The following is a 23298-nucleotide window of genomic DNA, read 5'->3' on the forward strand; positions in this document are numbered from 1 at the left end:
TGAGATCGAACCTGCAACCCAGGTAGGTGCCCCTGACTTGGAATTGAACCCTCGACCCTTAGGTGTGCAGGCTGACACTTTAACCACTGAGCCGCATCGGCCAGAGTCAAAATATTAAAATATATTAAACAAAAAGTAAACAAACGTGTATGATAGACCTTTGTGAAAAAAATTGTTTTGATTTTTATAACTTGTACTGATTAAAGAGAAAAAGCTTCCTTAATTTATTTCATTTTTCCCTCAGTCACTGCCAAACATCTCGGGTCCCCTACTCAGAAACACTGGACTGAAGAGAAGTGTGTATTTGTGGCCTTCAGTGTCTCACCCGCATTCTCTCAAATGGCACCAACGAGGTCCCTGTCCCCACTACTCCGAACCTGAGTGTTTCTCTTAAAACGACCAACCTCCAAGTGGACAAACACAGTGCCTCTCTTCCCCTCAGCGTGGTCCCTTCGCCCTTGGCTTCCTGACTCGTGACTTCCTTCCTTCTGATTTAGCTCCGGCCTCTCACTTCCTTAAAAGTTCGCATGCAGTGCTTAAGGAGTTTGTTTATACAGCTTTTACCCTAGACCCCCAGACCCAACTCCACACTTGATGCATGTACTTGGACGTCTAATATGCTGAATCAAATTAAACTGAACAATTCAAAACTCTTCATCACGCCCCATTCCCCAACTTGTTCCTTCTGCAACAGCCCAAGCTCATAAAACACCCATCTACCCAGTTGTTCCAACGAAACCCTAAGTCATCCCTGGTTCTTCCCTTTCCCTCCCATCCGAAGCTCCGGCGATCCTCCTTCCGAAGCATAATTCCTTCACTTCTCCCCAATCCTCTTACTAACCTCAAGCCCAAGCTTCCTGTGCTGCTGCGGCAGTTCGAGACCTCTCTGGACCTACTCTCATCCTTACCCAATTCGTTCTGCACCTGGCAGAGTCATGTCCTTAGAATGAGCATGAGACCAAGTCCTTCACCAACTTCGACTGCTCACATGACCGGCCGTGACCTGCAACACCTCCACGGGCTCCTTCCTTTCTCAGTGCATGACGACCGCACGGGCCCACTGCTCTGCTCCTGCAATGTGCCAGGTGTGTTCTCATCGCGAGCATCTGCAACATCTGTTTCCAATTTCTGGTTTCCTCTGGCCACAGGTCTCTGCGTGGCTCCTTCCTACCATCTAAGTTCCAGTTCAAATGTATTTTTCTGATTGACATTTCTTGATCAACGAGTCCAGAGCTACCACCCTACCTCTAAATGCCCCCACAATTAACCTGCTCCTTTATTTTCATAGCAGTTATGATATCTTGTCATAGATCTGCTGACTAAGGACCACTGCCTCTGTCTGAAGACCCAGCAGAGGACCTCACTGCAACACTAAGTCCACACCTGCTGGCAGGGGCACGCGAGCTCCAACGAGCCAGGGTCCGACCACGGGCTGTCATCCAGCAGGGCTTACACAGTGCATGCCCATGATCAAGGGTGAGAACAGTCATCTCCTCTACAGATACACATAAATAAATCCACTACTTCCCAACCAGTTAAGGGTATGAGTATCACCTCCAATTACTGCCAGTATTTTAAAGAGAAAAAAAAAGCACTGATGTCAAAATAATAATAATAATGAGGCCTAAATACTACAATCTAGTGATATTTGCTTATTAACAAGCAATCTGGCCTGGCAGGTGTGGCTCAGTGGTTGAGCATGGACCCACGTGCCAAGAGGTCGCTGGTTCGATTCCCAGTCAGGGCACATGCCCAGGTTCTGGGCCCAATCCCCAGTGGGCGGCGTGCAGGAAGTGGCCAATCGATGTTCTCTCTCATCGATGTTTCTATCTCTCTCTCCCTCTACCTTCCTCTCTCTCTAAAATCAATAAAGAAAAAAAATAAAAAAACAATGAGCAATCTGGTACCAGTAGAAAAGAGTGAACATGTTTACTGATTTCACACATATCACAGTTAATAAATCTTACAGATAAAATCAAGTAATAAGTTAAAGATTAAAATTAAGTATTAAAGGTGTATTTTAAATATTACCTCAGGACACACCTCTTCTGAGGCAGAAAAGAAGTATGTATATACAATTAATTCTGAAGCAGCATCTATGTATTTCTCCTGTGAAAATACAAACAAAGAAGGTGACTTTAAGTATTAGACTAGACTGAGCTCCCTGGTACCCATCAGAGCAGGCTGAGCCATTCACCGGGCAGCGTCACCACAACCTGCTGCCCTGAGGCCTTGTGTGATCAGACAGACAGACAGACAGACAGACAGACAGTAAGTGAAACGGACTGTCTGTCTGGCAAACGACCACCAGGACTGAGTGTTTTCTACTCCTCCAAATAGTTTAAAACTACACCACATGCTCAGTTCACATTCACTCATTCAGTCTGATGAGTATCGAAAGGAACGTGTGTGCAGACACACGCATATATAAAATAATCTAAAGCAATGATTTTTTTTGCCTTTGAAAAATTTATATTCAAAATACATTTTTCAGTCTCAAAGGTTCAAAATGCTAAAAAATTTAACCGGGTCAATAATAGAAGAAATACTGAGGCAAGTGACACTTGCCCACGTTTTATTCAATTTTGTTTCATGAAGGTACACACTATAGAGAATATATAGAGAGGAAAGCATTTTTATTATAAAAATACTTAGAATGAACTAAATTATTTCCAAAAAGAGTGAAGTCATTTGAGTCTTTGTTGAAGTTTTGACTATATAGAACATATAAATTACGTTTGTGTCTTTGGATTAAAAAAATAAAATCATTGCCCTGGCCGGTTTGGCTCAGCGGTTAGAGCGTCGGCCTGCGGTCCCGAGAGACCCGGGTTCGGTTCCCGCTAAGGGCAAGTGCCTCAGTTGCAGTTTGTCCCCGGCCCTGGTTGGGTCGTGCGGGTGGCGGCCACTCGATGCGTCCCTTTCACGTCGATGTTTCTCTCTCTCTCTCCTTCCCACTCCATCTGAACAAAATATGGAAAAATGTCCTCGAGTGAGGATTAAAAAAATAAATAAATAAAAATAAAAATAAAAAATAAAATAAAATAAAATCACTGGATACCTTCAAAGGTGACTCTCCACCTATGTACACAAAAAACACACGATGCCTCTTCTGCATGTGCTCAAACATCTGCTGACTTGGAAGTGGCCGGATGAGAGCTCTGTTTGAAAACAACAAACCAAAGTGAACGTGCATTTGAACGAAAGACAAAACCAACCAACCCTATTTATATGATAGCCCAGTATGTCTAAATTTATAAAGTTAAAGTGCTGCCTGGCCAGTGTGGCTCAGTGAATTGCGCGTCGTCCCGTGGACTGAGAGGTCCCGATTCAATTCCCGTCAGGGCACATGCCCAGGTTTCGGGCGTGGTCCCCAGTGTGGGGCGTGCAGGAGGGAGCCGATTGATGCTTCTCTCTCACATCAATGTTTCTCTCTCTCTAAAAAAATCAATAAAAACATATTTAAAAAAATCTTAAATGCTATATTAACTGCATTTCAAGTGTATCACCCAATCCACATTAATAAAACTATAGCCCATGAGCACTATTATACCCATATAATAAAAATATAGCATCCACAATTCCACTGTGAAATACTGTCCTGGGAATTATGATACTATATTAAGAATATTTACATCTTATGCTGTCCATTTAAATGCCAGTTTTAAAATGTCCAATAGAGATTAAAATAAAACATTTTTCATAAGTATGTTATTTTTTTAGGAAAAATAAAATGGAAAATGGTAGTCATAATAGTACATAAGAAAATCATAAAATGAAAACAAAATGGTACAAAGATTTTATTATATAAGCATATTTCAAACCAAGGAGACTAAGAAATTACATCAAAGGTAATTACAAAACATATCACTTACAAAATATTACAAAACTAACAGTGGCAATCTTCGTTTAAATGTGCCTACATTGTCTGATTGCTGACCCCACCCCAGTGGTGAAAGAACAAGGCACAGCCTGCAAGGCAACCACTTCCGAAACGCACGTGGGCCCCACTGCATCGCTCCAGCCCTACTTCTGCCGGAGTGATTACCCGCAAGTGATGCACGTGAGCCCCACTGCATCGTGAGCCCCACTGCATCGTGAGCCCCACTGCATCGCTCCGGCCCTACTTCTGCCGGAGTGATTACCCGCAAGCGATGCACGTGAGCCCTACTGCATCGCTCCAGCCCTACTTCTGCCGGAGTGATTACCCGCAAGCGATTCACGTGGGCCCCACTGCATCGCTCCAGCCCTACTTCTGCCGGAGTGATTACCCGCAAGCGATGCACGTGGGCCCCACTGCATCGCTCCAGCCCTACTTCTGCCGGAGTGATTACCCGCAAGCGATGCACGTGAGCCCTACTGCATCGCTCCAGCCCTACTTCTGCCGGAGTGATTACCCGCAAGCGATTCACGTGGGCCCCACTGCATCGCTCCAGCCCTACTTCTGCCGGAGTGATTACCCGCAAGCGATTCACGTGGGCCCCACTGCATCGCTCCAGCCCTACTTCTGCCGGAGTGATTACCCGCAAGCGATGCACGTGGGCCCCACTGCATCGCTCCAGCCCTACTTCTGCTGGAGTGATTACCCGCAAGCGATGCACGTGGGCCCCACTGCATCGCTCCGGCCCTACTTCTGCCGGAGTGATTACCCGCAAGCGATGCAACTCCAGGCGGACTCCTGAGATTTCCCTGCAGTCAGTCACCCTGGTTACCTCAGCAGAGCCCTTCTTCAGCTTAAGCTAAAACAGTAAAAATGGCTAAAACATAAAGACTACTCCAAGTCATGGGGGAATAAAGTAAAATCTACTGGCATTCCCCTCGTATGATATAAAGTTACCCCGAGGCTTACTTGTTCACAAAGCAGAGACAGACAATAAAATGTGCACTGTGAAAATTACATCAATAAGCTTTGTAAACTTTAATATATAAAGATCATTTCCAATTCTTTACCTTTCCTCAAATAATGCAAGCTGGATGGCATCATGCCACCCATCAAAGCCTTCTCAATATTTCCATGTACTTCAAAGCTATTCAGTTATCAATATAATATGTCCTGTAACTCATAGGAAAGTGCGTATACTTTCAAAGTCAACACAGGTTAAATTACCGTGATGAATATTCTCTTCAAAAAGTTGTACATAATCACTAATAATTATAAATACCAACTTTCTTTATACCTAGCAAAGTGTAGGTTAAAAAACAAAATAACTACTTTCGAACCAACAGGAAATGCTGATGGGACCATCTGGGTTCTAACCGTGTCGCATTCCAGGCAGATGTGCAGGAACGCCTCGCAGCCGACACAGAGCAGCGGGGGACGGGGCAGGGCACGTATGGAGCTGTGTCTAAGATGCAGTTTCCATTATCACAGCCTCGGGATTAAAAGCCCAAGTCTATTCAGAATGATAATATGGTGAGGTTTCTCTTAAGACTCTAAAATTAGGTTAACGATAAAAATAAAGTGATGTAAAAACAAAAACAAAATTGTAATAAAATAAAAATTAAGATTCACAAGTTAGAATTATTCAGATTTTGAAAATGAATTAGAAATTGGGAGAAAAATTATTCTATGCTGTAAATAAATTTAAGTGTTAGGTTAACAAGTGTGTAATACAAATCACAGACCCTCCCTTTTCTTTCCAAAGCCTCTGCACATTCTACTAACCCTGTTCTCTCATAAACGGAGGGACACATTTTATTCAGGCGAAGTCCTTCAATAACACTCTATACAAATACGTTCAATGTTCAGATATTGGTATCATACATTAAACGCCCTTCCTAGTAAAAACTTACCCAGATACTCTGTGAGCAAACTCAATAATGTCATCTTTAGTCCGTGGTCCTCTATAATTATACGCCAAGTCCCCCTTTAATCTTAAAAAGGAAGAACAAAAGGAAAAAGCTTGGATTATTTCAACTGTTTCAATATTGAAAGCTGAACATTCTCTACTATTGCATGAAAGTGCAGTATATAAAGTCATACGTGGAGAGATTTAGAAGAAGTAGCATAACCATGTAATATACGGTAGACAACTGGCTCCAGGGTACCAGCAACTCCAAATATAAAAAAAAGGCTGTGATTTGTTAAAATTACATGAAAATAATGTACTGTGTATTTGATAGTTGCACTGTATCTATGCCATCTAAATAATGAATAAGCTACACATCATGGTCAAGAACTGGTCAAAGCATTATAATTCTCACTGTCTTCTCTTTTAAAAGGCAAGTAAAAGGCCAGGGTATTAACAGTGTTTTGATGGTGGTGAAACAGATTTTAAGCACTACAACATCACAGTAACTTGATGGATGCTCCAAGATCACAGAGTAAAATGCATCTCTTGTAGAAAGTTAGATAATTTTCTAAATGCCAGCCAATGAATTATGTGTCCAACTAACAGATTAAAAGGAAAAAATTGTGAAAGACCAGAGCATCTAAAATTAAATAAAAATAGAAAGGATAACTTACGTAACACAAGAAAGTAAAAGAGGTTTAGCAAACATTTAAAAAGTGGGGGAAGAGGGGAGACCAACACAAAACCCAAGAAATAAAAAATAATTACTCAAATTTTGAAATTTGAATTTTTAAAATACTGAAATAAAAATTTACTTTATTATAAAAATAAGTTTCTAAACAATTTAATTCCCCATATTATCAAAATAAGGACATGGACGAAATGCGTGAGAAGTTTCAGTAAAATGATAATACAAAACAAGCCCTTTAGAATTATCACACCATTTCTTCCAACTCATACACTCGATGTCAGACTTGATCAACACCTACAGATGAGAATTAACATCCATAAATTTGATTCTTTGTTTCTTTCATCTCTAATGAAATGTCTATCAGAATTATAGAAAAGTAAATTTGTTAGGAGACAGGATTCACGTGACAAAGCAGAAATACACTCTTGAGCTGCTCCAGGGCACAAGACCTCCTATCACTACAACTACACACCTCGTCCTGCACGGTGCCCGTCATAGTCAAATCACGTTTAGTGAATGAGCCATGAGCAATGCATTCACTTAAATACAAAACAAGCATAAAGATGTAGTCCCTCTCCTTTGATCACACACTGCACCTGGAAAGAATTGCTGAGCCCAAATCCTCAATCCTCCAAGGAAGCTACTAGAATTTAATCTAATAAAACGTAAGTAGAGTGAACTAATAAAAATACACATATAAACATACAACACTCAACTTACAGCTTAATTGTTGGATAACCTCGAACTCCAAACTCTGAAGCAATGCCTTGATAAGAAAAAGAATAAATAATTCTAAATTTTTTTTAAAAATGAGAAACTAGGTAATAAATGAGCCTTTTTACTTAAAAAATATATAGATATATTTATACAAATTTATATAGATAAGCTGTTTTGTGTCTAAAAAGAATATAAACTTACACCCAAAAAGAAAAAACATGACATTCTCATACAAAATACTTAACGATCTAACCTAGAGCCTGCACAAACTACTGTGACAAAATAAAAAATGAGTGCCAAAAGAACCGTTAAAATTTATTTCTAAAGTACTTATTTAAAAGATAGTGCTGTTCTAAAATATGTATATATTTATAAACACATATATAAATAAAGTCTCATTTGACTGCATTTCCAGGACAAATATTTCATAAAATTTAAAAAAAGGCCCATCTCTTCTTCTTTTAATGTTTTCTGAGTCTTAAAAAAACTGCATTGTATTTTAATTTTAAAAACATAAGTAATATCTGCAAAATTATTTACTTTCTACAGTCAATATGATCTAAAAGCAACTTAACCCACAAGGTTTTGTAACAATCTAGAATAATTCTAACTATCACAAAGATTATTCTGAAACCTTCAGGTTAAAATGAGACACAGTTGCATCTTTTTAAGGGAAAGAAGAAATACTAACAAAAATAAGCAAATAGAGAATCAGGACTTTAAGAATTATAGAAATCAAAATAGCAAATTAATACTACATTACTTCACAGATTCAAGGCAACTAGGACAGTAAAGAAAAAGTAAAGTATTCATAGTTAACAAACTATATACAATATATTTACACAACTACGCTAGTATATATAAAGTACACGGCATTTACTGACATGGTCTCCCCATTGGTTCGTTTTCTTTATTCCCAAGATATTTTCTTATCACAGCCGGGTATCAGGAAACTACTTCTACATGTGGGCCTGGTTTACCAATCACTTTCGTTACTATTAAGCTTTGGTTTCAAATCACTGCCCCCAATACAGGAGAATTAACAGCAAAGCAAATTTGTGGCAAAATAACATCCCAAATCTCTGTCTTCCTTTGTCCCCCCGAGCTTCTCTCCTCAACGTGGAAAGGGCAGACGGTGGGTGTCATCAGGGGCGACACAAACAGCAGAGGTCACGGAAATAAGAACTCGGGTTCCGAAGGTGCAGTCCAGCCTCTGAACTGTCGTGTGAACTTAGATCAATTAGATAATTTATCTCGAATGTTCATAAACTGAGTGGGACGGGAAGTCCCTGTGTCACTGTTTTCTCTTTGAAGTGACAACTGAAGGGGCAGGGGGGCTGGGAGGGGTGGTGGTGATCTTGGTTCTGCCTCTACCTTTGGTGACTGAATCACTCAAAGTCACTTCACCTCTAATTACCTTCCGTCACCTCATCTAGACAATGGGAGGAAGAAGCAGGAGCTCAACTCAATTCTATGCCCTTCTCAGCTTCAAAATGCAGTGTTCCCTAGCCCTGGGGTCACCATGCGTCTGACGTGAAGGAATGAGAGGGGTCTGTCTCCAGGGGCCGCTGGGCTGTGAGGAGAAACCTCAGGCCACCACCGGGGCGGGGGACAGTGCTGCAGGCACTGGGGGGGGGGGGGGGGGGCAGGGAGGCTGCTGAACATCCTGCCACACATAGGAACTCCTTCTCCCCAAGTATCTGGCCCCGAATACACTAGTGCTAAGTGTGAGCAGCCGTGAAGTAGTCAGTGACCAGAGGGCTTATAACTTAGAAAGGTAAAATTATTTACAAACACAATCTGTGAACAAGGAGTCAGAATACAGATGTTATTGGCCAGAGGCCACTACACGTTTCCACATCAAAGAGATGCAGAGTACGATCTTTACCATAAAACCGTGTCACACGTAGGTTGAGGAATAAACAGAATTTCAGTGGTTTCAGAATAAAAATCAACCCATCATTACAGCTGATATCAGACCCATCTTAAATTCTGAACAAGGCACAATTCCAGCACTCATTTTGAAGGTACATGTACAGAGAGAGAGGCTAAAATACATATCTGAATGTACACAAGACATTACACATCTTGTTCGTGCTCTCTGGTTATAGTGTTCTAATGCAGCAAGAAATGTGGGTGAATTCCAAGCACACAGGCAGAACAAATCGTGGCAGTTCGGATTTCTCTAGTTCCAGAATTCCGCAGACGTCTGCGGGCTGAGCGTGACGGCACTGGCTCCCACTCGCTGCACCTGCGTGGCCGAGAAACAGGCTACCCGAGTACTGAGAGATGCCACACTGCCCACCCACTGAGCCTACCCACCCCACTCCGAACTCCCACAGGTGACCGGTCATCAAAATCAGCCTCGACTCTGTGATCCTCCAACTTCAGGCTGCAGCCGGCTCACCTGAACCCCAGGTAAACGCAGGCTCTCATGCCCCAACCACCCAACCAGACTTCCATTCAGTGGGGCCGCTGTGGCCTTTGGAACTGAGCTGATATGAGCCCGTGACCAGCACAGGCGGTGTGCAGACTGTACTCGGAGACTGTGGCCGTGACGGCCTGAGAGCAGGCGGGGGGACGGGAGAGACAGCCAGGACACAGCCGCCCTCCAGGCCTCCCCGACATGTGGAACCTGCTGCCGTGATGGCCTGAGAGCAGGCTGGGGGATGGGAGAGACAGCCAGGACACAGCCGTCCTCCAGGCCTCCCCTGCACGTGGAACCTGCTGGCAGCTGGCCCGGAAAAGGAAGTCGATTTCCTCTCCTCGTAGATTCCAAGTTCCACTAAAATGCCTGCCCGGCGCTGCCCTGAAGTATTTAAGGAGCCTTTAAGAATCATATGCCAATAATCTACTGATCATCTCTCGATAATAATTCTTGAATACTAATCAACTTTTTTTAGATACTAAACTACACTTTTTTCTCCACAGCATATAAAACATGCCCTTGACTCTATAATAAAATGAAAACTGAAGCCATCACTAATACCAAACACTAAGAACTACCACATCATTTACTAATGTTTGTTGATTATTGATGAGGGCAGGTTTTTGTCTCTTGCTCACTCATGTATCACCGATGCCTGGAACGTGTCTGGCATACCCTGGGACACGGTGAGCACTCATTAATCACCTGCTGAATGAATGCTTCCTCCACATGTGTCAACAGAAGAAGGACTTTTCAATAAGCTCTTAGTGTGACTCAAGCAGTCACAGAATCTATAACAAGCCTCACCTTGGGGTGCTGGGTGGGAGAAGGGGGGAGGATTAGTATTCCACAGCCAAGGAGTAAAGGAGAGAAAGTCAATGAAGCCTCTGTCCTTCCCTCTTCCTCAAGCCACAGGTTTGCTTCAGGTGTTAATCTCTACATTTCATACAATGCCACCTTTATAGAGGTTTTTCCTCCACTTAATTCAACACAACGTATAACACTGAGTGAACAAGAAATAAAATCTGCCCTGGCTGGTTTGGCTCAACAGTTATAGTTGGCCCACGGACCAGAGTCATGGGTTCAATTCCAATCAAGGGCACATACCTTGGTTGTGGCTGGCTCCCTGGCCCTGGTCGGGGTCGTTTGGGAGGCAACCAATCAATGTGTCTCTCTCACATCAATGTTTCTCTCTCACTCTCTCCTACTCTGTTTGAGGATAAATGGAAAAATATCCTCAAGTGAGGATTAAAAGAAAACAAAATCAGAGGCAAAATTTAAACCTCTTAATGACTTATGAAAATGAAATGAAGAAACTGTCCTATCATAAAGTACCTTAAAAAGCAACAAATTGTATATGAAGTCTTAAAACCTATAAGAAAATTGCTTTAGTCACAGTATTTAAAATACTTTCTTCTCTAAGCTACTCAGGAAAAAAGTCTTTGCTACTTTTCTCCAATTCTCATGCCACTTAACAGGAGCACATAGGGACACTTAACTACTGAATGATAAGCTAATGAATTAGACACTATAATTTCTTTGACATACTGTAAACTATTAATCATCACTGTAGCATCACATGAGCAGTTCACCATTAAGATGGTTACTGATGTACGTACTTTCTCTCATCACCCTTACCCCACATTCCTTTACACTCCCCCCATTCCTCCAACGCGTGGTTCAGGGGTTGCAGGAGTGCGCTTACGACCTGGTCGCACTGCCGGCTTGTTCCTCTCCCTCCATTACCCTGCAAGCTTTTCCCGGACAGGAAGGATTTGTTTGGTTCTTTAATTTCTACAGACAACACAAGACTTGCCAAACAGTAGTAAGCAAATATTGACTGAGTGACTATGAATGAATGACTACGTGAATAAACGTATGTATATGCCTGCATGTCTAATCAACATAAAAGTGTAGACACAATAATTTACTTTCATGAGCAACAGCTGAAAGGAGTAATTTCTCAAACTTTGTTTAAAGCTCATTTCAAGAAATATCAACTCGAGCATATTATTCCACCTTTCCCTACAGCAACTTCCTGCCATTTGGTCTCTCCTCGCAGTTTCAACAATTCATTTGTGTGACAATAATTCCGGCTCTAACATCTTACCTGACTCTCATGCCCTATTCTTAAACATCAACAAAGCAAAATACCACAAATTCAAAACAGCGGTCAACATGCACGTGCAATCATCAAATTTCGTGCTCTTTTCCACGAAAAAGGGGTGGTGTAGTTCAGTAACTATGCTAAGAATCTGATACTATTATTTTCCATTGTTCTTCTTTATGCCCAGAGCTAATCTATCACATCTGTGATTTCACCCTTTAAAACACCTGAGAATTACTACTGCTTCCTCTTACTCCAGCACCCCCACCCAAGCCCGCCCCCCCCCGCCCCCCACACCGAGAGGCACACAGTCGGCCGGGAGGCTTTTCTGGGCTCTCCCTTCTCCCCACCCCGCGTGAGCAGGCACTGGCCTTCTCCCACACGCGCTGCCTCTCAACCGACCACTGATAAAACCTGAACACTCCCCGCCTGAGGGCCTCAACATCCCGCCGCGCCCTGGGCGCCTCACACCTGTGGCCACGGCAGCGAAGGTTCTCCTCATGCACAGTGCAGAGGGTTGGCAGTCTTCTGTTCACAGACCAGGACACGGAAACTACGGGATTCGGCACGTCCCGAAGCCACCAAAGTAGGACGTGGCCAAGCTGGGATGAAAACAGAGGCCTGTCTTGTTCCAAAACTGGACCCAGAATCCAACACTGACTTTCTACAATGAAATACACATGACACACTTCCACTTCCTTCACTGACTAAAGGAAAAGGGAGCCTCAAAGTACTGACTACTACAAGGGACTTCACAGGTGCTACATCACGGAAACCTCAGAGCAACCAATCCGAGGCCTTACGACAACAATGCACCAGACTGAAAATCAAAGTTAGAGGCACTAAGAAACTTTCCTGGTGCTCTGCAGCAAACGTGTATATACATGTACACATGACAGTGTGTATGTGTGTGTGTGTGTGTATATATAAGTGCATATATACAGCAGAGCCAGGATCCGACTCAGGACTGCTTGCTGAAGCCATGCTCTTTCCAAATTTCTACGATACCTCATACTTCTCTAAACTTAATTTTGTCTTTTCCCAAATCCTGTAAGATAGGCATTGGTAGCTTTTCTGGTACAGGGTCGTAAAACAGACGTCTCAGGTGTGGAGGTCCAGTCTCTGTGACAACTACTTACTCTGGCCCGGGAACACGAAGACAGCCACGGACGAGAGCGAACAAGCCAGTGTGCTCTGCTCCGACGGAGCTGCTCTTACGAAACCAGGTGGTGCCCCGATTGCATCCTGGCCAGTGTGCCAGCCTCCTCTTTAAGACCATCTCTCTCTGGTGCGTAGCGAGAAAGCTCATTCCCAGCTCTATGATTTTGCTCTGATATTCTCTATGTAAATACTTTCCTGACCCTCACTTGAATTTATCCTAATTCAACTCGCCCTTCGCGTTCCCATTCCCTCCTCTCCCACGCCATCTCAGAACACTCCCACCGCACACTCGCATCTCAGTCCACACAGCAACAGCACTGGTTAAATGCTCCGGCTTCTATGCTTGTCTCAGGTTGTTGATGATCTCAGGTGGGCTCAACATAGAAACAAGGGCTTACACATCTCTCCTAGGCTGAAGGTTAACATACACTGCACATTACACATTTCATGGTTACCTCATTTAGCTCATAAAGTATAGCTTTAAATTCAGACACGGTTAATTTTACATGAGCACAAATACAGATACATTTCTTCCTCCTACCTTCAACACTGCTTCGCATAATTTAAACATTTTCATTAGGAGAAGAGTTAAAAAGTAAACTGAGTAAATGCTTACTAGAATAGGAAGTAGCATCCATCTTTCCCACTTTAACTGGCGAACCAATGCTTTTCATCTCAAGACCAACTTCATTCCAAATCGGTTCCAGTTTTTTACAGTGACCACACCATGGTGCATAAAACTTGTTAAAAACAAAAACAAAACAACCACTAAAAATGCTGTGTTACTGTGGATAGCGACCTCAATTTTTAAAGAATCTCTATGACGAAATGATCTGATGATAATCTGTTTTAACAAACAAAAAAGTCTAAATATAATTTTCGAATTGGTTAACATAACAAAACACACACATAAACCAGACAGGTTAACTCCTAGCATATACCTCAACATGACTTTAAGATAATTTTAAATCACTCCTGATGTGTATTTAAAGCAGATACATGAGTTACAATAAAAGCTTCTTTGTTCCCAAGTGGGGTGCCTGTGTCATGTATAGAATGAGCCCACCAAATACAGCACAGCCGTCACGTGCCCACCCCGCACGCGCCCATGGTAAACGTTATTCTATTTCTACTACAAAAACTCCCGCACGGCAGGTGCCTTTGCGTCTTCAAGTGTAACCACTGATGAAATGCCGGAGACCAGCAAGATGACAGGTCTGGCAAAGGGACAAGTCAGGCTGCTGAAACTAAAACCCCACTTCCTCCTCCTTCCAAGTCACCAGCCGCCTGGGGTGTTAGTGGCGCTGGGTTAAACGGTGTAAGAAACTGCTTGTCGTACTTCCACGAAACACATCCATCTATCTGTGAACGATGCAGTGTGGCAACGCTCACCACACGGGAGAGAGAAGCGCACAGTGGCCTCGGGCCCCGTGGCCTGGCTTCGCTAAGCGCCACTCTGCTGCCGTGAGTCGTCCCTCCTGCTGTCACCCTACTCTCAGAGGCCTGGGAAAATGAACCCCACACCGCGAGGTCTGAATCCCGTCCACGCCCGAAAGTGAGGAAAGGGAAGACAATCTGACTTGGTTCACTATTAACATGGAATATGCTTTGCTGATTAATACCCACACTCTCTTGTATAACATGACAAAACTGAGTGCATTCTGTAATAAAATCATACCACAACCTCCCTCAGACACAATCCACAAGTTGATCTCGTCAGAACTTCATCAAAATCAGGGTCCTTCCCAGGCACCCTACGGCTCTGAGGCTCATTTTAACATAAAAACCCAAACAGTACTACCTACGAAACAAATTGAGTAATAGACCTCAGTGCTAACTATGTACATTTGGGTACAGGAGAACAGACAATAACACTTCAACTTGCAGGGGTGGTTAATTAGTATAAAAAAATTATATACTCACATCTACAAGCCAAATGTCATCTTTTCTATTGTCTTTAAACCTAAAAAACAAGAGAACAAGTCTTTGTATGTTTCCAATGAACAGCATAGGTGGGGATAATCAACTGATTTCTATAGGAGCATGGAATAAACTCTTTCAGTCAATGTTTTCGTAGACGTTTTGCTCAATGACCTCTGTACCTTATCCACTAACACAGTAATCAAAGCAGAGAACGGCGAAGTCGTGAAGTGGCGTCTGGCAGAAACACACACGCTCAGTGCCTCCTCCTCTGCTCCGCGTGCACCTGGCACTACCGCCAGCCCAGCACGCCTGAGGCTGCCATCCCTGGGAAACTTGTTGTCTCTGGTTGTCCTTGGTTGGCCTCTGGAAACTTGCATTTCAGCTTCTGATAATGGTGACTCATTGGTCCTACGCTGAGCCAACAAGGTTTTATGAGAATAGCTGCTGTCTTCCTGGCCCTTCCAACCCCCCAAACTGGAAGGAGGTCCAGGCACTGATGGGCCTATTCACCTGCTGATGCCGTCACATACCCATGTGGGGGATCTTGACAGCACCCATGTAGCAGATTATCAGAGGGCCACTGACTCTGTGTGGGGTCCCAAGCAAGAGGACACCCTGGGGGCCCTCCAGCAGGCCGCCAGGACTTTCTTCTCCTGGATCCCAGGGACCTGCACCCTCTATTTGGGCTGCACGTGTCCTTAGCTCTCAGTTCACTGATGGCGCCTGTGGCAGGACCACACTGCAGGCCAGCATGGCACCATGAGCTCCCCAAGCTGGCTGAAAGACACACACCCTTTGAGAAACTTACTGGCGTGTTGCTGGGCCTTGGTGCCCGAGTGCAGTAGTAGGCTCATGAGCAGAAATCCCAACCATGCTGCTGAACAGAGACAGCTCCGAACCTACAGTGTAGCAGCAATGGCACAGGAGCCCAGCTGGAGTCCCACACCTCCACAGAAAGGTCTCCTGGGTGTCCCTCCACCTCTGGGAATAACACCCAAGGAGCCTCCTCTGGCCCAGTGGGGCCCCAGATACAGCGGCCTCCTGGACCACTCTGGGTCAATGATGGCTCCTCCTGGTTAACTCGACTGGAATGCAACTGGGTGTGCCCCCCACGCAGCCTGAAGACACCTGCGCTTCACCCAGCGTGGAGGAGGGACTTCGCGCTGGGGGCTGACACAGCCGGGAAGACTGCAGGCGACCTGTCCCTCTGCTCTCCAGCCCCTCTCCCTGCTCCCAAGCCGGCCCCCGAGCACTGCTCTGTTTTCACTGGCTCATGGGGCTGTGGCTAATGACCGAGCCCCTGTGAGGATGAGATCCCTGGACCAAGACTGTTTCTGCTCCAGTGAGTGTTCATACTGACGCGGATGCTCATCAGAAAGGTCCCTACGCTGACCAAGGGCAACAGAACCAAGGAGCGTATCGGGCTTGTCAGCTAAACATGGAAATGAACTGTCATTGACCCCAAAGCAAGTAGGGGTGCAAGTGACACCTTCTGGATCCACGAGGGAACAAAAGTTCAGACACCATCCTGGGTCGAGCTGGTGTGAGAGGACACCAAGTGGCACGAAAAGCTGTCCTGCTTGTCAGAGCCTGCAGTCAGCGGGTCAGGGCACTCACAGCAGGCAGAACATGTTGCACCCCGCGTGATGGTGGGCCGAACCCGCCAGAGTCCACAGAGCACCCATCTGAGGAAGCTGAGGGTTTTGGTGTCTGTGCCTGCTCGTCCCCCCTTCCTCCCCCTCCGGCAAAGTCATGGCTGTCGGCCAATGAAGGAGGAAGTCAACAGTAATGTTCAATGAGATTACCTCCCTGTTGACAATGGTTCCCCCAGAATCTAAGTTTCTGCAAACTATCTGCTGTACTCCCCAGTACCCACTGGCATGGCTGGTCAAGTGCCCCCTGGGACCCTGAGGATTCTTGCTTTTCCAGAACAGCACTGTGCTCAACTGACCCCCACTGCTACACCAATGGTGCTGTGTGGAGGTGGTTAAGTAGGACAACGAGCCGAAGGCAAAGTGACAATTGAGGCTTTACTATCACTTACTCCTACGATGCAAGCCAAGGGGCAAAAACAGGCGCCAGCTCCTCAGTGTCCCATTTCCCAAGTGGAACACACCAGAAAGGGGCAGGTGGGTCAGCACAGACAGAGGGGTTCATCTCACAGTTGGGAAGCACCGAAATAAAGGCTTCTTTCTGCCTCTTCATGGACCCATGGGCAGAGGGAGGATCGGCGTGGAAAGACACTGAGTCCACGTGGAGCAAAGGGCCTCAGCTCAGCCCCTCAAGGAGGTCTCTGCAGAGGTGCCTAGGAAATGCCTTAGGTGAGGCCCCCCAGAAAGGCAACCTGGCTGCAATGCAGATATGTATCTGAGCATGGCTGGCCCCAGAGGCCCAAGGCCATGACAACGACTCCCTCCAGAGACCGCGGGACACTGTGCGCGAGTCTACTGTGGACAGAGCAGCTTCCCCCTCGAGGCCTGCGAGGGAAGCCTTGCAATTGCCTGAAAGACCACACACGGGGTTTGGGTCTGGAGCAGTCTCCTCACCTACTGTAAACAAGACCTTGCGATTAACGCTGCGGGACTGTAAAAACAAGCAAAAACACAACACGGTACTGAATTCCCGCACCCACTTACCGATTAAATCAGAAAAATGTTAACAAATACACGTGAAATGAGAAAATACAACAGAGATGCGTCTGGCATGGTTTTTTTGGAACTTATAACTTAGTAAAAGTCTTTTGAGCACAACCCCATCTTGTACATATAGAGCGCTCAGGACGACTCTTAGGACAAAACTGGTAAGTGCCGTCTCCGTTATTGTAAGATCAGATTCGTACAAATATTCAGAGTTGAAAGAAGTTAAGCTACCACTTAAAATGACGAATACTCACGATTCATCTAAATCTTCTACAAATCCTTTACAGAGGGCCACATCAAGCAACAAAACTGAAAGAGAAAGACAAAATATACACAATAAATGCTGGTTTATATTGCCTTGTACCATATGCTCAGTCACCTATAAAATGTTTTTGACGTTTTTACAACGTACCAAAAAAATTCATCACTGAGCCAGTCCAGGGCACAAGCGATGCCAAAGCATCAACAGTTCACGTGTTTCACAAACATTCGCTCTGGGTGCAACCGTACTGTCACAGGCTAGTAAACCACAGGGGTTCCTTTTAAATAACGCTTTTACTTTCATCCCAGTTCCCCTTTCTCCCATGCCATCTTTTTGGAATAGAGAGAGAAAGAGTTCGATGTTTCTCCTTTTTCCCCCTAATACCAAAGATCTCGGTATAACTCCAAGTACCATTCCAAATACTATTCGTTGTTTTCTTTCATTTATCTTTATTGTTGAAAAGATTACAGATGTTCCTCCTTTTCGTTTTTTAGCCCCAAATTTACAGAGGAGAGAGAGCATGGAGCTCCGGGGCTCCTGCATATTCCGGGTCAGCATCTGCAGGTCGGGGAAACGGGGAACCGGGGAACCTGGAAAACAGCCCAGAGCGAACCGGGCGCGGGGCTGAGCCCAGGCTGCACCCACTCGGGCACTTTCCACGCTGCACAGCCCGGCGGCCGGAGCCCGTCCTGTCCTGGGCCGCCCCCTCTTCGCCCCCTTCTGCACACAGGACGGAACTGTGGACCTAAACCGAAGCTCGGGTGGCTGCAGGCTGGGGAGGTCGCATCCCCCACGCCCATCTGCAATGTCGCCCGCGCTCGGCGACTTCCTGCCACCCGAGGACCTGACCCAGCGGAAGCCGGCCGCTTCCTCCTCGCCCTCAGCCCGCGGAGGGGTGTCCCGGCGCCCCGCAGCCGGCCCAGGCCCGCCCGCCTCGCCCCCGCCAGGCCTGTACCTGCGGCGCAGAGGCGCAGGGCAGCCCCGCGCATCCCAGCTGCCATGGTCGCAGGCCAGCTGCAGGCCGAGGGGAAGACACCACCACCGCGGCCGCCACCTGCGCTCCCGGAAGGGGAACCTGGGCGCGGAAGGGAAGCTGGGCGCTGAGGGCGGGGGCGGGGCCGGCCAGACTCCGTTATGCTCCCGGCACCCGCCGCCTCGCCTCTGAGCATGCGCGGAACTAGGGCGCAGGCGCAGAACGGGAGCGCACGCGCAGTAGCGTCCACAAAACCACTTGCGTTCTAGGTCCTTTGGGGAGCGTGGGAACGGGGCGTGAGGTCGCTGTCCAGCGAGCAGGTGGCTTGGGGGGCTTTTCCGGGAAGTTCAGGGCCCGCTAAACTTGAAAAGGGAGGCGGACTCCGACCACGTAGCTTGCGGTGCTGCCAGGTGTTTCCCTCGCTGCGCAGGTGCTGTGAGCCACCGAATTCCTGAGGGTTGGGTGTCTGCAGTGCTTGGAAAGGTGTTAGGTTGCTGCACCTCCGTGTACTTCAACAGTGATTCGGAATCGTCTTTCAACCTGTTTACAGAATGGGAGATCTGAATTACCGTGGAAAACTCCATTAATGCAGTTTGGCCAAGTAAAAGAGTCGCTTTTGGGGGAAAAAAAAAAACAAAACTTCTTTTCTAGAAACTTGGAAAAATGATGTTGATCACAGGAGATGTTTTTTGATGATTTGTTCCTCTGTTTTCTTTGAGAGATAAATGAAATACTGGCTATAAAATATTTATATCGCTTTCTCTATGCAACCCAAATGATTTATAAAAGCGACCAAGTTTTATATGGTTCTAGCAGCAGTCACTACATCTAATTCAAATGAGATTTTCATAGGACATGCAATTTCAGGATTTAGATTAAGGCAGTTATTGAATGTGTGTTTTGAGAACAGAAATGGATTGTGATGTCAGCCAATTCAGTTTAGGTTCAAAATTCCAACAGGCAGAAATCTCAAAAACGTTTCTATTCCCAGTGATTAGAAGGTTAAATTATAATCTGATTGAGAGTTAGCAGTAGGTTTCCTCTCCTTTATGCATATAGATAGTATCGAACACAGACTGTCAGGTTCAAATATATTTTTTAAGTGAGCATCTAGTTTATTCTAAGACCTTAACGTGCATACATATTAATCCTCTTCAAAGTTCTCAAAGTACGAAATATATAGATAAGGATCAGGGGCTCAGAGTAGGTAATTTGCTTAATAATTAAAAGGATGAAGTTGCTATTTGAAACAAAGTCTCAGACTATAGAGCTGGTGTTCTTTCTTTCCTCTTTTTTTTTTTTTTTTAGAACATCACTTTTATTAGTGACTTAGGTGAAGCACGAAACACAAGAGATCAGATTGTTCTCAAGCTAAGAACAAGGCTTTTCCTTGCAAAATAACTATAAATCATATGCTAAAACCAAGTAAAACAGCAGGATGACTATACATCAAAAATAAACAAATTGCCTGAAACTTGCCCTTTCAAACGTAACCTATTTCAAGTCCCAAACCCCAGCCCCTACCATCTCCTCCCATCCATGAATTTCTATAGCACACTTTCTGTAATTCATAACACACTTCCCTGTATTCTCTACATTGCTTTTATACAGAGAGGCGCCAATCATATCTCAAGCTGGACAGTAAGTCCCCTTGATAAGAGAGACCTTACAGTATCTACTACTACTATGTAACAGGGACCCATCCAAGGCTAGTTGGCATTTATTTTTTGACAAGTATTACTCTCTAATCTTGTTAGAGTGAGAAGGATGATGTGCGTTGGTGGTAGGATTTGGAATCTAGGAGAGTAAGATACAAATTGAAAAACAGAGCCAACATCTAATACGCTGCTGCCTAGACAAAATGGCTAATATAGCTTTGATTTGCTAATACTAAAAGTCAAACTACAGTATAATTCTCAACAGCACAGTATTTAAATGGAAAAAAACCTAAACACACACTTTATTGCAACCGAAAGTCACATATCAGTCGTTAACTTCTACTCTATTTAATGTCATCAAAATTGTAGATAATGTATAACCCCAAAACAACACAATACACTCATTCAATCAAAAGCGATTCTGACATTGTGTTCTTGCTCCTTGTGAAGGTGACCTTGGAAAACCTGTGCTCCCTCTTCTACCTTCTGTTGCAGCAGCCTGAATTCTGGCCAATCCACTGTAGAGTCCATATGAGCATTCAGAATTCTGCAGAACTGTTGGAGCGGGTCAGTAGTGTCAGGGGAGCAGATATTTTCAGGTGCCCAGTAATGTCCATCAGATCCTGGGCCATTCATTCCTGCTGAGCACCTGCATTTTCTGCTACTTTGTAAGTCCTCTCACACTCATCTACATGCTTTGGATAAACAGACCTACTCTGGTCCACAGACTCCTATAAAGGGGTCAACAGATCTTCTAGTTCCTTCTGCTTCGACAGGACAAAATCTGATTCTCTTTCCAGCCTCTTCTGATCCAATTGCACTTTTTCCACTTCTCCATATAAAATAGTAGTCTTCTCACCATTCCTCAGTCCGTGGGTGGTCCCAAGCATTGACCTGGGTGGTCTGGAGAAGCTTCCCTTGATCCTCTAACTCAAGGCTCCATTTGTTTATCAGACTGTCCAGCTGATGATATGTCATCATGGGAGTTATGCTCGAATTGACAGTTGAAGTAAAAGGTATAAAAGCAACACCAACTGGAACAGTGTTATTAATCCCAAATGATATTACTGGTTTTCAACTGAAGGTAAAGCCATTAGCGGTTGTGGTGGTGGTGGTAGTCATTGATGGTGTAGTAGACGCTGCTCCACCCACTCCAAGGAATTTTAACCCAGATTCCAAAGTTATACCACCGAAAGTTGCAGCCAAAGTTTCTAGGGTGCCAATTGAAAACCCAGTAGCAGCAGTGGAGGTGGAAACATTTGAAATTGATATAAACAGCATGGTACTTGAACTAGTAGTCATGGCAACAGTAGATTTCTGTAGCACTGCCTCTCAGGATTTCTTTCTGCCTTAGAATTCTCTCCCTCCTCCCTCTCTTTTCTAGCCATCCTATTTTGCCTGATGGTACAAATGCCTGACAGTCACTTTCTCTGGGAGTTATGCTAGGTACTTCCCAACTTAATTTTCCATATCCAACTGGTCACTACGTCTCTTGCTTCTGTCATCATTTTCTCCACCTCCATTATTCCCAGGTCAGGTTCTCATTTTTTCTCGCTTGGGTAATTGAACTAACCTCTTAATTAGGCTTTGAGCCTCTAATTTCACCTCCCTGCAAGCCATCCTGTGCATCAATTGCTAGATTGGTGTTCCAGAAATACAAATCAAAACATGACTAGGCATTAATAGCGCTCCCTGGAATGCAGAATAAAGTCATAGATCTGACATGAAAGTATTCTCATCATCTGTTCTCCAGCTTCTCTCCCGTCACCATGCACACGAGGCCGAGCTCCCTGCGGAACCCGCCGTGCCGGTCTCGTCCCCCGTACCTTCTGTACACCAATTTTCATTATGTGTTAGAATGAATGTCATTAGCAAAAACTTCTACGTTGTATTTTCTTTTAAAAAGGCTTTACTTTTTAAAGAGGTATTTCAGGTTCCAAAGCAAAATTGAGAGGAAAGAGCAAAGAGACAATACTCCCCCCCCCAAAGAAACAGTCTAAACATTTTTTATTCTCATCAGATTTCAGAATTCTCTGCCTTCCACAGCATGTGAAAGAAGGTATTAGTTTTAGAATTTGCCTCACAGCTTAAATTGGCACGTGGAGGACAACGAACCCACCCCCGATTGAGATCCGTACTTTCCAGCGTGGGACCACTGAGCTCCATGCGCCCAGTAAGCTGTTGACACGTGGCTAGTGTGATGGAGTAACTGCATGTCTACTTCTAGTGCTTAACTTAAACTTAAATGTAAAGCTGGTACTTGATTCAGGTATTGGAAAACTTTAAGTTATGACTGAAAAACTTCGTTATGTTAATTTCAAAGATGGTCAGTATTGTTAGATATAACTACATTTTTTTTTTAAGTCTCTGGAATTCTCTTTAAAAAAAATTTTTTTTTCCTTTACTGCTTTTAGAAAGAACGGAAGGGAGAGGGAGAGAGAAACATCGATGAAAGAGAACATTGATTGGCTGCCTCCTGCATGCCCCCCACTGGGGATTGGGCCCACAACCTGGGCATGTGCCCTGACTGGGAATCAAACTCGGCGCATGAGTCGATGCTTAACCGCTGAGCCACACTGGCCGTGCTCTGGAAGTCTCAACATATGTTTAAGAATATACAGAGGTTCTGAGACCAAAACTTTGAAAACAAAGTGGACATTTATGGAACTGCTCATCCAATAGGCAGGGAATGCATACTTGAACTTACATACCATAACGTAAGTCTCAACAGTTCAGAAAAAAAGCAGTATTATCCATATGTTATCTGACCACAACACAATTAGTTCATCTATAACAAAAGATAAAACTATGTCCAATTTGGGAAATTTAAAATCACACTTATACATAACATCTTTGTAAAAATAATAAAAATCAAAACTAGAATATACATGGAACCAAAAAAAGAAAACATGTCTATTAAAACTGTAGGATGTAGCAAAATCAGCATTAG

At 44.5% G+C, this 23298-nt stretch overlaps 1 protein-coding gene across 5 annotated transcripts in view; it reads right to left on the reverse strand.

Moving 5' to 3' along the window:
• TMX3 (thioredoxin related transmembrane protein 3) overlaps positions 1 to 18797 on the reverse strand; it is a 33603-nt gene extending 14806 nt beyond the window's left edge. For 3 of the 5 annotated variants that reach the window (XM_036244405.1, XM_036244404.1, XM_036244408.1), the window contains exons 1-8: positions 18673 to 18797; positions 17710 to 17764; positions 14817 to 14856; positions 13510 to 13633; positions 7201 to 7246; positions 5791 to 5871; positions 3059 to 3158; positions 2032 to 2109 (exon numbers count right to left, since the gene is read on the reverse strand). In XM_036244405.1, coding sequence (XP_036100298.1) covers positions 2032 to 2109; positions 3059 to 3158; positions 5791 to 5871; positions 7201 to 7246; positions 13510 to 13633; positions 14817 to 14856; positions 17710 to 17764; positions 18673 to 18718 — 570 coding nt within the window. In that variant the 5' untranslated portion in view covers positions 18719 to 18797. Of the gene's footprint in view, positions 1 to 2031; positions 2110 to 3058; positions 3159 to 5790; positions 5872 to 7200; positions 7247 to 13509; positions 13634 to 14816; positions 14857 to 17709; positions 17766 to 18672 lie in introns of those variants that run through there. The other 2 variants (XM_036244406.1, XM_036244407.1) reach the window with 2 other exon arrangements.
• Between the last annotated feature and the right edge of the window lie 4501 nt (positions 18798 to 23298).

Source organism: Molossus molossus, unplaced genomic scaffold (genome assembly GCF_014108415.1).
Source record: "Molossus molossus isolate mMolMol1 unplaced genomic scaffold, mMolMol1.p scaffold_m16_p_6, whole genome shotgun sequence".
NCBI lineage: Eukaryota > Metazoa > Chordata > Mammalia > Chiroptera > Molossidae > Molossus > Molossus molossus.